General features: G+C 35.0%; 1 protein-coding gene across 5 annotated transcripts in view; it reads right to left on the bottom strand.

Moving 5' to 3' along the window:
- Nucleotides 1–265: 265 nt before the first annotated feature.
- SEPTIN7 (septin 7) overlaps nt 266–16173 on the bottom strand; it is a 283522-nt gene continuing 267614 nt past the window's right edge. For 3 of the 5 annotated variants that reach the window (XM_075745448.1, XM_075745446.1, XM_075745447.1), the window contains exons 7-14: nt 15152–15244; nt 13863–13959; nt 11677–11728; nt 11304–11429; nt 6798–6818; nt 3956–4091; nt 1824–1963; nt 266–1304 (exon numbers count right to left, since the gene is read on the bottom strand). In XM_075745448.1, coding sequence (XP_075601563.1) covers nt 1265–1304; nt 1824–1963; nt 3956–4091; nt 6798–6818; nt 11304–11429; nt 11677–11728; nt 13863–13959; nt 15152–15244 — 705 coding nt within the window. In that variant the 3' untranslated portion in view covers nt 266–1264. The remainder of the gene's footprint in view (nt 1305–1823; nt 1964–3955; nt 4092–6797; nt 6819–11303; nt 11430–11676; nt 11729–13862; nt 13960–15151; nt 15245–16173) is intronic. The other 2 variants (XM_075745450.1, XM_075745449.1) reach the window with 1 other exon arrangement.

Genomic DNA, 16173 nt, shown 5'->3' with positions numbered 1-16173 from the left:
TGGGACGCAGCAGAGCAGTGCAGACACTTGGTGCCCTCTCCTGGGCACGACAGACCTTCCTTTTCCCAATCCGGAGCACAGTCACAGAAACGGGGTTTTCTAACAATTCCACAATGCACAGGCATTTTCTATACCTTACATTAATTCCTTGGATAAATCAAAGACCCAGGTCAATCAAGTCCCAGTGGAAGAGAGAAAGTTCAAACATTTCCCAGAGAAGTACTCGGTTGTTTAACTCCTTTAAAATTTCTGACGCAGCAGCGTGTTACATCACAACATTGTTTATTATGTGACTTTTTACAATACAAACAAAAATACAGAAATGCAGTATATGAATACAGCTAAATGCGAAATGGTGATGTTTTTCTTGAGGCCATATTCCCATTTCTAGTAGAAGAAAGAAAGACTGCACACAGGTAGAAACAGGTTGGTAGTTAACGCCACGATTTTGCCTAGAAATGACCTATAAATGCGTTTTCCTGCTACTTACCATAAAATGTAAAAAGGGAGTTAAAGGAAAGTTTTACTCACTGGTTCCTACCATATGAAAGAAGCTATATTCTATTTAGGAGGGCCAATATATGGAAAAATATCTAAATTAAATGTTATTACAAAAAAATGAAGCAGTAATGAGATCCTTCTGGCTAAAGAAGTTACTAAATGAGAATAGCATATATTTAAAGAATCCAAAACATAAAAGGGTTGTTATAAAAAGCTTAGGTGCACTGTAAGCCTACAACTTTCGTTTTTCCATGTGTATTTTTAAACAATGGAAGTGTCAAAAATAGGGTCAACTGTGTTAGACTAAATTACATTATTGTATATGCTGCACTGAATGGAATTCTTGTATTATAATAACAGAGAAGCATTGTTTGCATCATATTATGGCAATTTATCCTCACTAAAAACCGTCTAGAGTCCTTGCATTTTTTAAGATCCTGTAAACCGTCAAACCACCAGAACATGATTGTACAACAGTAAAATGTTTTCTTTTGCATTAAAATGACATCTGTTTAAAAAAAGGAAAAAAAAAAAAAAAGAAGAAGAAAAAGGTACTTAGAGCTGTTATTTTTCCAAGTACACAACACCCTAGACAATTCAAGGCATCTCATTCTCCATCAAAATTAACAAAAATTTGTCATGCTGTTAAATCCATTACTATGGATATGACTGGTGCAAAATTGGTCAAACGGATCCAACAAACACTGATGTCCAGGCTGGTATATTGGCAACTAATACATAACTGGTGGTCAAAATGATGCATTTAAAATATCTTCCCTTTCTTCTTATTCTTTTCCAAGGTTCTAAAATGATATAAAAAAAAAGTTCGTTAAATAATGCATACATGCTCTGATTTTTTTATATAAAAATCACTAATATACATCTTTTTAAATATGCATTTTCTACAGCTTTACTGGTTGCAATACAATGTATGAAACTTATTAGGTACACAGTACTCATAATGCATGAAGTCAAGTACTGCATTTATCACTTTCATTCTGAAAGCCTTAACTCTTCACCCCTTGGAAGTCTGATGCAATCTAGCTTTCAAACACAAACATTTTTTTTTTTTTATATAGATCTAGTTATGTATGGATACAGTGTTTTTGCAGATGAAAATCTGCTTCAGAAGCTAATAATCTTCCCAATATTTCTGATATACCCTTATTTATAACTAAAAGCAGTTCAAGGTTTTTCTTGGCTTTTAAGTGACACTTCCATATTGGTCGGCCACCATTGACCATTATCACCCCAGAAATTGCCTTTTAGCAGAAAGCTACAGAACATTTTACTGTGAACTGCAGGACAAGACTCCAATTTACCTGGAAGAATTCTGTTGTTCCAAAATACGTTGTTGAGCTTCCCAGTTTGCTTTCTCGTCCTCAAACTGGCGACGCTTTTCCTCTAATTCTTTGTGTTGTGCCTCCAAATTCTTTTTCATTTGCTCATGGCGTCGCTGCAGCTATAGAAACAGTTATTAACAGAGTCAGTAAGCAACTTTTGGAGCTGTAGTAACAAATCAGCAACTATACTAATGCAAGAAAATATAGTATTATGTTTTCTCTTCAGAGAAAATAACTCTTAGACCAAAAACTCGAGGGTTATAGGCATTGGCAATAACAGAAAGTAAAAGGGTATTAATCCCGTAGCCTCATTTTACAGTTAACAGAAAACACCCCAAGTGCTGCCTGAGTTACAAATAGGAGTTGTAAGCAGCTACGTGTGGCAAACAAAAGGAAATTGAAGAATTCTTTGATATTTGATGCAAACGTTCAGCACCAAATTGCAGAGCATTCGAGTATCAGTAATGCATAAATTAGCGGCATCTTTGATTTTGTGTGTGGAAAAATACCCAAACATTGATTTCATCCTATAGTATTAACTATATTAAGGATCTATTTGGGAAAATATTATTATTGAGTGGATTAATTTATTCACTAAATTAATTATTATTAGTATTATTGAAGTGAATTGTCTACGCTGCCAGAACAGTTTAAGAAGTCTCTCCTGCAACTTGATGGACAGACTGACAATCAAATGTGCTGCATGTGAGAATGGAGACACTGTCAGGAAAAGTGATTCCTTGTGTGTGGTGTGACATGTTTTTTTAATTGAGTTAAAAGTCCCTCTTTCTTTACTCTCGTGCAAGTCTCCATCTTACACAAATCCTTCAAAACTTACTACTTTTTATATATTTTTTAAATGATTTATACACAGCACTGTCTATTGCCTACTTTTCTACATTTAGAGGAAAACAACAGAAGTTTACAAAGTTACGAAAGGTGCAGAAAAAAAGGAATGAATCGCATGAACATTTAAAAACTGCTATCACAAGATGCACTCAGTCAAAAAGTCATGAGGTAGTATATGAAAAAGAAAAAGAAAGATTTTTGTGTGTTTCTCATGTAACAAGGAGAGTGTGGAGGCCAGAAGTATAAATGGGTTCAAAAAGAGTAGAGACAGAAACTAAGGATAAATCCAGTGACTAATTAAACACCATGATCCAGATAAAACATCTAGCTTTAAAATCCTCAAATTGCTGACAGGTGTATCTTAGTATTTATATCCTTAACTATTCACTTTTCCAACAGAAAAAAAAAAAATCTAGATTGATCTATTTTTTCCCTCTGATTCAGTATGCCTTGGCTGCTTACAACACGTGGGCTGCCAAGAATTTCAACTACCCTTCCAAGTTTCTTCACTTTCCCTCAAATTTGGAGCTGAACTTTCTTTAGGAACTTTGACAGTTCTGAACTTCTCTATTAGGCTTCTCGTGAGAAGCTCCCTTCTCAAAGCCTAAAATTAATTGTCTACTTAAATGTAATTTTATAATGGTCTTAAAAAGATCACTTTGAGAGCTCCTTGAAGCCCATAAAAAACAGTTTCACTGTGAGGACCTCACCTAGAGGTGATAAAAATTAAATACCCATAAAATTTATGTATGTTCAAATGACACCAAAACACTGACAACAACATATCCCTGACTCTTTCTTAGTCTAGTAATTCTTATTTAGATGACTTCTTATAGACATTGTATCAAATTCCTGAAATGCTTTTTAAATATGCAAACCAAATTATCATTACTACATTAGCTTATGTAGTGTCACATAGTCTCAAGAACTTTTTAACGTACATGGAAGAAAACAGGCACAAAATATTCCAAAGAAGAGAGTGGAAGACAGGGTAAGGAACTTAAGGAGTATTTTAACATACTGTGACTGTGAAAATAAAAAGAGAATGCATGTGAGCATTAAAAGTACATTTTAAGTTTGGGCTTATGACATTTCAGCAAAGACAACAAGCTGAGAAAGAACAAGTGAGTTGTCTTTAAACATAAAGTCTAACTACGGAATCAATTCCTAGATAGAGGTTATGTTGCAAAGTCTCGGGAAAAAGAGCCATCTCTACATTTGCTCAGCCTCAGGCATACTGGAGTTTAAGACATTTTGATTACCTCAGCTTCAGAGTCCTTCAGTTTCTGAACTTTTTCTTTGACTTTCATCTCAAACACCTGCTCCATTTCCATTTCCATTTTTTTCATTTTGGCTACATGCTCCCTCCTTTCCTCCTCCATCTGTGCCAACGGGCTCCTGCCATAAATCCAGAAGAAGAAAGTTAGCTAATAAGAACTTTTTTCCTGTCTGTTACATTAGGGTATCTGGAAAAAACAAGGTAAAAAAGCTGAAGCATTAAGATAAATAAGATTGCTGTATGCACTGCTAGCTTAAATTCAATTTGTCTTATTGCAACCATTTAGTTAAAGTTTCTCAAAAAGATATTTCATACAATATCTTTTCGTCCCCCACAACATTACATTTAGGTTAACAGAAAATCTTGAGTTTCTATCTTTAGCAGAACCTGGTCATGGGAAGAGAGGAAATCAAAGTTACAACAAAAAAATAATAGCATCTTCCAAGTGATCTTCAGGCATCTTTTTCTTTCCCGTTCAAATATATACAAAAATTAATGGTCATAATAAAAATTTTAAGAGCATTGCAGACAAAAGTTCCATTTCCTCTCTAAGTCTTCACTGTTCAAAGTGAGCCCAAGAGTAAGTTAACGTTACAACTGTGTTGAACACTGTGGTCATACTTTTGAAGAGACAGCAACTTTGCAAAAAAAGGTTCGGGCAACTGAACATCAGTATTTCATGAAAGTGTTAGTTGGAAGATTTTCCTTTAGAAAGCTATTAATAAACTTAATGTATAAAAATAATGTACATTATTTTTAATTTTTCTATACACTTTATGGTAACTACTTTCCTGGATTCTACCGAATTTTTCAAGCTGTACAAGCCTGCTATCCATGTATGGTGAGACAGGTTTTAAATAGGGAGTTTCACATTCAATATCCAATAATACAGGATGATTTTGATCTGGTGATGATTGCTACATACAGTCTTGTAAGACTTTTCTGCTGTTCAACAAAGAGCAATCAAAACAAATCACTGGCCTCTTGTTTCAGTTTTGAGTATGTACGGTTTAAAATCACAAAGTGTTAACTATTGTGTTGGTAAAAATGAAGAACTGAATATATTTGGAATTGTTACAATCAGCCAGTAGAGGATATCTGATGTAATGTATGCAAAAGTCACTCAGATCAGCAAATTGTAAAATAGAGGTGGCAAGCCTAAGCCCTATCAAAAATAAAATTTTTGTTTTCATTTCTTAAAAAAAACCACAAAACCCCAAAAAACTCTGTTCTGATTCAAATCATGCAGAAAAAGCATTCTAAAAGGAGAAAAGAACTGACTGTCTTTCAGTTATGATTGAAACATAATTAGCAACGTCTATTTTGATTCAGAATTTGCCACTCATTCTTAAAGGAATGGTGGTTACATATCAAACATAGTTAAGATCTGGTTTGACTATTAATTTTATCTTTCCTGTTTGCCCATTTTCACCAACTAACCATACAGTGAAAGTAATCGATGTCATATGAACTCAAGGCCATATGAACTTTTTCCTCAAATACCAGTACTTTAAAGGTGACAAATGGTGGGGGGCAAGAAGGAAGAAAATGGCATTTCAATTAAAAAAAAAAAAAATTTAATCTGAACTAATAGTTGCAAAGCTTAGACTGGTGAGTAAAGTGCTGCATAATATATGGAACTGAAACTGATCCTCAGTCTAATGTTTACCTTAGCCCTTCAAAAGGTCAACTGCTAGCAACTTTTGTCAAGGGGGAAAAAAAAAAGTTAAACACAGGTGAAGTACAATAATACACAAAAATAAGAAGAAAATGAAAGAAGACATGAGTAACAGTACTTGAGGCAGCTAACCCACTATCAAAACAAGACTATTTTCTTGTTGTTACCTTTTAGAAGTGTAAAGTTCTCAAATGTATCTGCTCTTCAAAAATTAACCTAGGAAGTAGATCTGAATACTGAGGAAGCATTGCTGCAGTTTCTACAGACTTGAAAGAGGAGCAGAACCAGCCTTCTGTTGACAACCTATTAATCTAATAGGGTTGTCATGCAAGCTGTATTTGAGAAAGTAAAATCAGTCTGCACAGAAAATTTGATAAACTAACAAGTGAGCATTTACAGCTGAGAGCTTTACAACATAGGTCACAACTGGTTTTGTTAGGTCTTAAGTATGTGATGTGGGTAAAAGCACATCACCCTGTATTTCAGGATAAAACTATACAAGGGACTTGAACAAAAAAAAGAGCTGACAGAAAGAAAAAAACCCAAACCACTAAAAGATGTAAAACATTTAACTGATTTAACAGGATGTACGTTAAAACAGCCCTTCTAAGTTAATCTGCAAAAATTAAAAATTATTCTAGATATGCGCAAAGTGGAACCTCTGCGAGCCAGTAATAAGATAAAACCATGGTCAGAAGAGATTAAAGTAGCTAATTCCCCAATCCAATGAAGAGTTATAAATTTACAGATAAGCATGAAATTTCCACTAATTCTTTATAAGCATCTATATAAAGGTGATGGAGCTATGGATAGAAACTGGGGGAATTTCATAATTTATCCACTTCTACTCATTATTGAAATTTGACCAAATTCGTCTTGAGGCTTAGCCAAGAAGTTTCTAAAGAGGATAGGTTTTTACAGATATATTTGTCACTGAAAGTATTTATATATTCCTAAAAGTTTACATTAGAACAGCTTTAGAACAAAAAAAAAAGAGACTGCTAGGGGGGAAAAAAAAAAAAAACAATGCCAAGAGCGGGAGAACAGGAAACTGTTTTAAATTTGAAACATTAAACAGTGAAACCCTTTTTGTGTTTATAAAATTTTTGTCTTTAAGTTTTTTGGAAAAATTTAAATGACCACTTACATGCCTTCAACTGTGTCAAATCTAAAAAACAAAAAATACAGAGGCTTAGCTTAGCATGCTTAAATAAAACCACAAAACCAAAAAGCAGTAATTAAAAAAGTAAATTCATTATTAATAGATTCCTAAAGCTAATTATGCTCCCCAAAAGCAATTTTTTCACAGTAAAAGGAAAGACTGTTAGTTAAAGCCTGTTATATTTATTTCAAATTCAGTTAGCAAATCACTACACCGTTGAAATATTAATGCAGGTTTGATGTGCACATACTTTCAGGAGTAGTTTCCCTAGAATATGCATGGTTTTAAAGCGATTTTAAGTATTTTAGTGACACGAACAACCACTTGCTCTAAACAATTTTTCAGAAACCAATGCTGTATCAAGGCTTATCTGTTCATTTAAAAATTGTCACCTAGTGAAGGACATTCTATTAAAAGCCCGTGAACGTTCATGTGCTCCAAAAAAGAGCACTTGGCTTCCATGGCCAGCAGAGGTCTCACCGGCGGCTGAGCTCAGCTCTGAAGAAGGCTGGGCTGCAGTGTCACCTCCCCAGAGCAGGATGCTTAACCCGAGCATGCCTTGGGTTAGCGCTTCACTAATACTACAGGAAAGGGGGGGAAAAAAAAAAAACCAAAAGTCTGAAAACAAGATTATGATGTTAAGTCTCACCATGTAGTAAGATGGGCTTAATAACATTACAACTATTTCACAGAATTGGCTGAGAACATAGGCAAAAGGAGTTAGAAGTAAGAGTTAGAAGGACCTCTATGCATTGTGTATTTTGTTACCCTGTGTGAGAGGTTATTGAACAGATCAGTAGATGGCTAAGGCTCATCTTTACAGTGTACAGTATGACTTTCAATTAAAAAAGGTTTTACTTTTAAACTCACTGAAGATATCAGCTTCATACAGCAAACTGAAAAGATTTCTCAAATTAAAAATTTGAAGTTTCAGACAAAATGTCAATTTTCGTACATGTCACATAGTACACGTGTGAAATTACAATTACCACATAGTTTGAAGAGACAAGTTATATGTATATGTGAAGATTACCCTTGACATTTTATTTTATTTTTGTAATGGATGGGATGATGTTGAAAGTTTGAAGAAATGAGACACCAAACCTAAAACAAAAAAAACCTATATAATCACGGAAAATACATGCTTTGGATTGCTCTTAGTTACAAGAGTTACTTGTAGAACAGTCAATTCAAGTTTCACCAAATCAAAGCAGACAAATCAGAGATAAAATTATCAACTGGACAGAAGAAAATGCTTCAATTCATCTGCCCAGTATTATTAAAACTTGTAGCACGTACTTCTATTTGTATTCATGTTTGCATTCTTGTTCAAAGAAATACATTAACAGTTGCATGAAAAACAAAGATCTGCTAAGACCATAAAAATACAGCGGTTTTAAAGGCACAAAAGGTCAATCAAGTCTCCAACAGCTGCCAGTAGGAGATACGTCTGGAAAAGTCAAGAACCACGGCATTGTACATCTCCTCTTGCATGTACCCTTCCCAGCCTACAAAAGAACAGCAGCTTAGGAGTTTCCAGAGCCAGAGGTTGTATCTGTGTTTAACAGTATGCTTGTAATACCACCAGATTAGCATCAGAGCACGTCTCCATTCTCATATAGAGATACAGGATCTGTCTCCTGTGAAAGAATCAGACTTCCAGAGGACAAGTCAAATATTGCTCCATTTTGAGACACAGATACTTCTTTCAACAGGCAAGAGAAGCATAAAATTCCTAAGGGGATGCATAGATAAACCATTAATATCTGTTCTTCCCTCTTTCAATTAATTTCCAGTAAGACACATGGTTATTAGGAAAATTCCTTCTATGATGCTCCAACTATGCTAGATTCAAAAGCAAAAAACACACTGAAGCCAAAAAAGCATGTTAAAACTTAAAAAAAAAAATAAAAATGCTGCAACTCAACATATGGATAAGGTAACAAGACAAGAATAGCATCAGCTCCTTAATAACCAGTATATGCATTCAAGAATTTTATTTATTAAGTCACCCTATGTTCAGAGGAACAAACTCTAAGGAAAGGTTCGAAATATTTCCTAAAAGTTTGCAATGGATTTTGCCATCTTTCAGATGGCTGAATCAAACAAACTGTGATAATTTATTTATTCTCTTGAAAGAAAGAAAACCTGATAGCTACGAGCATCATTTGTATTTATTTGCTTCTGAGCTGCAGTACTGCAGTGTTCTAAGAGACAGATTTCTTATGGAGAAAATTGTTCTAAAAGGCATGTTTACCTAGAAATATTCAGGTGGGACAGCAGTGACCCGAAATGGCAGGAGATGCAAAAATAAGCATGCATCAGAAAGCAAAGTAATTCCTTAGAATACTTCTAGTAATTCCTTCTTAGAATAAATTCTAGCTAAAAAGGAAATCTCAGCAATGCTATCAGCAACTGACTGGGGCCAGGAGGGTGAGGGGGAAGGAGGATGAATGAATGACACAAAAAGTTTTGAAACCTTTTGGTAGATGCATTTATACAAAAACACATCTTGTTATGTTTGCAATATGGGAATAAAAATTAAAAAAATAATTGTGTTATTCTTTTTAAGAACGCAGAATAACAAATCCTTACTTGAATTAGGTACAGACTAAGCCTGTAGGTGCAGACTAACACAAATCTAAGCAGGCACAATACAAAATGGTGAAAGTGTTATCACTAAAATTAAGGTTTTTCTGACTCTAAGGAAAACATATGAAGATTTGGAAAGGGATAAAAACAGTATTAAACAACACAAAAAATAAAATCTAAACAACTTCCTCTGGTATCCAAAATTAAAAGTTTCATTTTTTCAGTACAGTAACAGCAAATAATTGTACTGTAAAAAGTAGAGTAATAGCAAGTCAGAAGTCCTGAAGGAAATGCAGAATTTTCTATTCTGCACTACTATTAATACACTATCACCACAGCAAAGATAAAGTTGGCTCAGGTTCTTGCGCTCAAGCACTTTTTCCTTCTCTGACGTGCCCACCTGCGCTGTTTTGTTCTCAAACATGCAAACTACCTGATATGTCCCCCATCCCAATTTTTCCACACTATCTACGTCATTTACTAATTCTAGTTCTTAAAACTCTTCCCCTCTCTACCAACAAGCCCGTACTGTTTTGAGTACAATTGTAGCTTGAGAAATATTTCTAACATACTTGCTATATGCATTCAGAAGCCTTGAGATGCAAGTCACTGATAACACGACGGCAAAAAACACGACAGTGAGAAGTAACCACTGTGTTATGGATACACTTATTTGAAGGCTTTTTAAGGCATTTTAAGGCTTTACCTCACCACAAACTTTACCTAAATTTAATTACACTTTTGAAGAGTTGATATAATTGACATATACTATTATATTTTTTGTTAATGCTGGCTCGCACTAGATGAAACTAAATCGTGTCCACTTAAATCATTCCCTCATAGCCACTTTCAAAGCATTAAGACAGTGTAGAATAGACACTCCTTTAGTGAAAAATGGCTTTGTAGCTGTTATATGGATAAAAATAGCAGATATTTCCATCTAATTTCAGTGACTTTTTTCAGGAAGAACAGGTATAATTTGGCGAATTGAATGAAAAAAACAGTATCACTAATTACTAATTATTTAATCACTACTTGTTGTTTATACAGTTGACACATGTAGAGCAGGAAAAATATTTAAAAGTATTGCTATTCTCAAATAGCATTATAAAATGAAAAATACAGTAGAGCCTACTTTTAAATCTTCCAATAATTTCATCAGGTTGGCAAACAGCTTGCTGTCAAAAGGTAATTAAAATGATATACTAGGGTTAAAAAAACAAACAAACAAACAAAACCCACAACCACCCAAAAACCAGCAACAACAAAACCCTGCATTGCAACTCTCCTCTCACAAAAGATAAAGATGTTGCAATAATTTCCCTGCCATGATAAGTAACCCTAGAAGTAGCCAGGGCAGCATTTCAAAGATGACAATAGTGGATCTGGATTTTCAAAGTTTCTAAACAAATATTAACCCGTTCTTCTCAAAAACATTCCTGACACTGAGTATTAGGCATTCATAGCAAAAGAGCCATTAATTCCAAAAGTAGTATATATACCAAAATAGAAACACTAATGCACAAAAACTTTGCAATAAGTACCAGTGAAATAAAACTTATAAACAGAAATACTAAATGTAACGATTCTTTTCAGAATTGAATCTAACTAAAATCCAGTTAACATGTTCAGATAAACTAGCGTAAACTTTAGTGAAATAGAAAAAAAAAAAAACAAAACCAAACCACAAGTAAACCAGAAATATACAGTGTTCAGACCAAAACACAGTGAAGAGGCAACTGAATGGAGGATAAATACAAACAAAACCACCAGCCCCCCACGCCCCCCCCCGCCACAAAAAGCCCCAAACCAAAAATCCCACCACGCATACACTAAATCAAACCACCAAAAAAAAAGGCAAAAAGATTAGAGTACAATACAACCTTAACAAGAACTTACTTTGTTAGCTGCCCTTTATTTTTGTTGTTGTCAACACCGTTGTATGTAACAGCTGCCAGTTTTCTGCTTCTGTAATTCTCATAATGTACATTGTTAGTGACATCCTTCAGGTCCTGCATATGAGTTCTGTCAATAAGTGGAATTTATCAGTTTAGTGTACAAATACAAAATACTATCTGAAAAATCAGTCTATGTTCATTTTGCAAATTGACTTAAATTATATCCCTGCATTACTGTCCCATTCCTCACAGTGTTGTCATTCTTCCATTTAAATTAGAGCTGTCAAGACAGTTCAAGTCCTTTTTCTCCAATGTATGACTTTCCAATCTCTCAGACATACTAGAAAACTTAATGTTACCTGTAAGTTACTTACCTTATCAACATGTTCCTCAGAATTGTGAAGTCACAGTGCTCACCGTTTTCAACTACAGAAAGAGGTAAATTTTTGTTGAGATGCCAACCAAAATATGTGCATTACACAGAGATAAGGCTTTTAGATGTCACCCATATCCTACATTCATTCCAACAAGAGATGACTTTCAGCCTTTCCTTACTCAGCAGTATGCGCGTTAACAGTAGGAGAGCATTAACAGTAGAATTATATCAATATATCTTACCAGCAAAGTTCCTATGCTCCCCTAAGCCATATGGACAAACTGTACTCCAAGTCAGTATGGCAGAATAAGCTACCACAACAGAAACATAGTTTTGCCATTTAAACTAACTTTATGATCCTTTGGAGGCCCTGCCATCACAGTTGTATAATTAAGAACCAGACACTAACTGAAAACCTCAGTCTAGATTCAGCAAGATCCAAAATCTTTAGAAGACAGACTTAACACAATCTATTTCTCCCCAAGTTGCAAAAGTCTGCATTTTAATTTTAATGTGGATTTAGTTCTTTATCAACTAAGCAAAGGAAGGTCGCATATTTAATTTGATGCGCCTGCCTACAGACCAAAAGAGAGGGTTAGCAGCTGTCATTAGATGCCACTTATTCCAGCTGTGCCCATCATCCCAGCACTGTAGAAGAGGCTGATGCTGTGAGTGGCATTTCCCTGATAAGATAATGAAATGACACTGGAGAAAAATGCACACCCCAGAACCCCCTGGTGTGCAGAGAGAGATGGCAATGCACAAAACTCTTAACGCACACAAAAGAAAGGTGCGAGGCGGGTTCCTATGTGCCCCTGAAGTAAAGACGGACGTTTTCACGGGAAGGAGGAAGAAAAACAGGACGAAGGAATTAAAATAACCCAGTAAGTTCAGTGAATACAGAAAAATGAAGCACATAGCTTCTTTGTGTGTTCGTCTTGCATCTGTACTCCTGCACTATTTTATTCCATGGTTTTATACAACCTGGTAAGTTCCGCTCTGATAGTACGTGAAGTCCTACTCTCAAAAAAAGCATCATCTTCAAGTATTTTGTCCTTAGCTGACAGACTCAAAGCCACTTAAAGAGGTTCCTTTTAGTTAGGCTAGTTCTTGCCTTCCGAAAGTTGTACAATCACATGAGTCTGAAACATTTATGAAGTTTGTTTTACAACAAAGAAAAGCAGCGCTCGTCTGTACATCTCCAAATGCTAATGCAAGAGCCTTAAAAACAAAGCTTGATTCTCTCTGGTGCAGCTGGTTTTTACTTTCTGCCAAACCTCATTTCCTGCCAGACACGCACTTCAAAGTGCTACAGCATTTCTCTTTAAATTATTGGTCCATACTCTGCTTGTTGGTTGGTGGGGGTTTTTGTCTATTTTATACTGCATCAAATTTATAGTCCGTTGCCCTTGGAAGGCAGAAATAGTGAGAAAAACCCCAAAACTCTTTATTCAATACATGCACACAACAAGGAAAAAGTTCAATGATCATGGAAAAATAGTTTAATAGTGATTGTTTCACTATACAGCATGGTGCAAGCTTTATTTTTCCTGTGCCTTTTGAAATAAGTGAACAGTATTAAAGCACAAGCAATGGTTGCCAAGAAGAACGTGCAGTTATCTTCAAGCCTCTATAACAGCAGAAAATAAGTTTTAAATGAACTAAAAAAAAAAAAAAAAAAAGAAAAAGAAAAAAAAGGGGAACTATCGAAAGTATTCAATTCATTACCAGTTACCTTCCTGTTGCTACATCCCAGCAATTAAGACTTAGATTTTTTTGGGGGAAAAAAAATTCTTCCAGAAACTTTAAGTTGAATTTATGCTAGTCAAGCTGATCAAATTAACATTTATAATATTCTAGCAAGTAGCATTTAAGAAATACATAATTTTTTTTACATGAAGAAAATTAAAATAACACTAGCAAGCAGTTGTAATTTAAGCCTCATCATCAACTGCAGTGAATTACTACAGATTTTACAATTCCTCAGTGAAGCTTCAACAGGAACCTGCTTACAAAGTTACATGTTGCTGGACCTTTACTTTGTTCCAAGACTTTCTGAATAACAGAATGGTATATTCAATAAATGTCCAGACCAAAGCACATTCAAATTAAACATTTCAAACATATCAAATACAGATTGTCTAATAAGTTTTAAATGGATAAAAAATCATTAGAAATCCTTACCTTCTGCAACACCCCATGGGTACTGCCTTCCTCTAACTCTCTTGCCATTGACTTCAATGATCGTATTACTACCTACCACAGCAAGAGGTAAACGGTCCTACAAGACAAAGTATTACTTTAAAAAACAAAATTTCTACTGTCAAATGATACTGAAAGCATGCCCATGTATAAACTTGATGTAAGCTAGTCTGATGCTATAACACTGCAATGCAGCTTACCCAAAGTGCAAGAACAGTCATGTTTACTGAACCTCTGTCTAGCTACATGACATATATAAACACACACACCCCTTTGAAATTCCTCACACTGTTGTATTCTGTAAATCTAGTTAAGAAACAGACATTACTGTTACTTAGTAAGCTAAGCAACAGGAAAACCATTTGCTATTTAATCAATTGCACGGTAATTATTTACCAATTCATATTCCCACTGGCTACAAAACCTGTTACTTTTGACTGGATCTTGTACCCAGTTTTCAAATGTTTGGTAAAGAACTACTTCAAGTTTTTGTTTCCAGCTATACCCTCCAGCGTAACAAGTAACAGAGGACAAGCTTCAAGTAGCTGAATGGAACAGTGTACCAAAGCTAAGTATTTTTGACTTTTGTCCTAGCTTTTGTTCTGCTTTTCTCCTTTAGGCTTAGTCTCAGAATATCTTCCATTTGTGCTATTTGTGTTTATCTATCCTAGGTGATTCCCACAGTAACAAAAAAATTTAAAAGCTCTTGCAGGATATTAAAATTACTGAACAAACAGAAACAACGCTCAAGAAACATACACAAGATGGACTCGACATAAAAGAACAAACCAAAACCACAAGTAAACAAAGAAAATCCTTTCAACAGCCTGACAGCCCTTTTGATTCTCTTTAGTCATTCGTCTCCATTAAGGTCTCAGTATATCAATTAGTCAGACAGCTATTAACTGTAATGCACGCACTCTGTGCCACTGCACACCTCTGTCTGAAAGACAAATCTTGCCTCCTTCAAAGCTCAGAATCCAACATAATATGGTAGGTGGATAAAAGTCAAATAGGGATGGAATAAAAAGAGAGTGATCTTTAAAGAGTTTATTAAATGAGCATGTGATCCACTGCTGCTCATTCTGAATTTTAGCCATTAAAAGACTTAAGTCATCTAAGTGTCATTCATTGCCTCTGCTGAGGAACAGTTTTACATTCAATTTTTATCTTCTAAACATTTTGGTGGGCTCTTCGTTAATGACAAAAAAGCTTTTCACTCTCTACCCTCCTTCCCACCAGTATGCAGTTTTTCAAAGAAAACTATTTACCTTTATCTTTTTAACAATCTTATTTTCTTCTTCATCATCTGTTTCTGGAAATTCATATATTTTAATTTTGTGTTCTTGGATTTCTTTCATTATCTAAAAACAAAAACAAGTTTAGTTTGAGGAATTCATACTTTGTAATAACTCTATTTCTTGCTGCAATCTGATTCTCCTTCCTTTTGTTTGATACGTAAGATCCTTGCATATTAAGGTGACCAAGTTACATCACAAAATTTGTACATGTTTAACACCATCAGGTGACCCCACAGGATTATCAGCATGACCACCTCTCCTTAGCCAGGAGAAGACAGCATCAGAGCCAGAGCCCTCACAGCTAATGGAATACTACCTCATCAATATAAGGCAGCAAGAATGAACAGCAGTTTCCTACAACTAGACAAACAGATTTACACTAATGGGAATTCTACCTGCACATGCAAAAACTAATACAGTACAGCTTAAATTCTCAGACTAGTGTCACAACTGAGACCCTTAAAAAAAAGAAGATTTGAATAGATAACTGCAGGCATGCTTCAGCCCTTTGAGTTCCCACAACAGATACTGCTGTCACTCCTATTCTTTTCTGTTTCTAGCTCACCTGAGCATCAGTTGCTTGAAGCAGGATCACCTGCCTATTTTAATAGAGCTTGTGACTGACGGACTGACTCTAGCAGTTAGTTGTGTTGAAAAATATTTACAAGCACTAATGGAAATTTAAGAATAACCAACAGCATCATCAAACATGAGACTGTACTGTTTTGGTGCTTGATTTGTCTGAAGGGTATTTTTAAAAATAAGCTGATTAGTTTTCCAGAATTTTAGAACGGAAAAATATTAGACCATTTAGTTGACAGCTACACTGCAGAGCCCTGGGGAATACTTCTAATTCATGGGTTTGCAATCTTAGAAGAACATTAAGTTTCCAATTCAAGCAAGTACTTATTTTCGAAGTTTGATTTGGGAAAGTTTCCCCTATGTAACATCAACTCATTGATAAAGCTGCTTATAGATCGAGAAATATTCTG

The sequence above is a fragment of the Balearica regulorum genome, chromosome 2, assembly GCF_011004875.1.
Source record: "Balearica regulorum gibbericeps isolate bBalReg1 chromosome 2, bBalReg1.pri, whole genome shotgun sequence".
NCBI classification, from domain to species: Eukaryota; Metazoa; Chordata; class Aves; order Gruiformes; family Gruidae; genus Balearica; species Balearica regulorum.
Note: the sequence above shows the minus strand (reverse complement) of the source record. Positions and strands in the feature narration are given on the sequence as shown.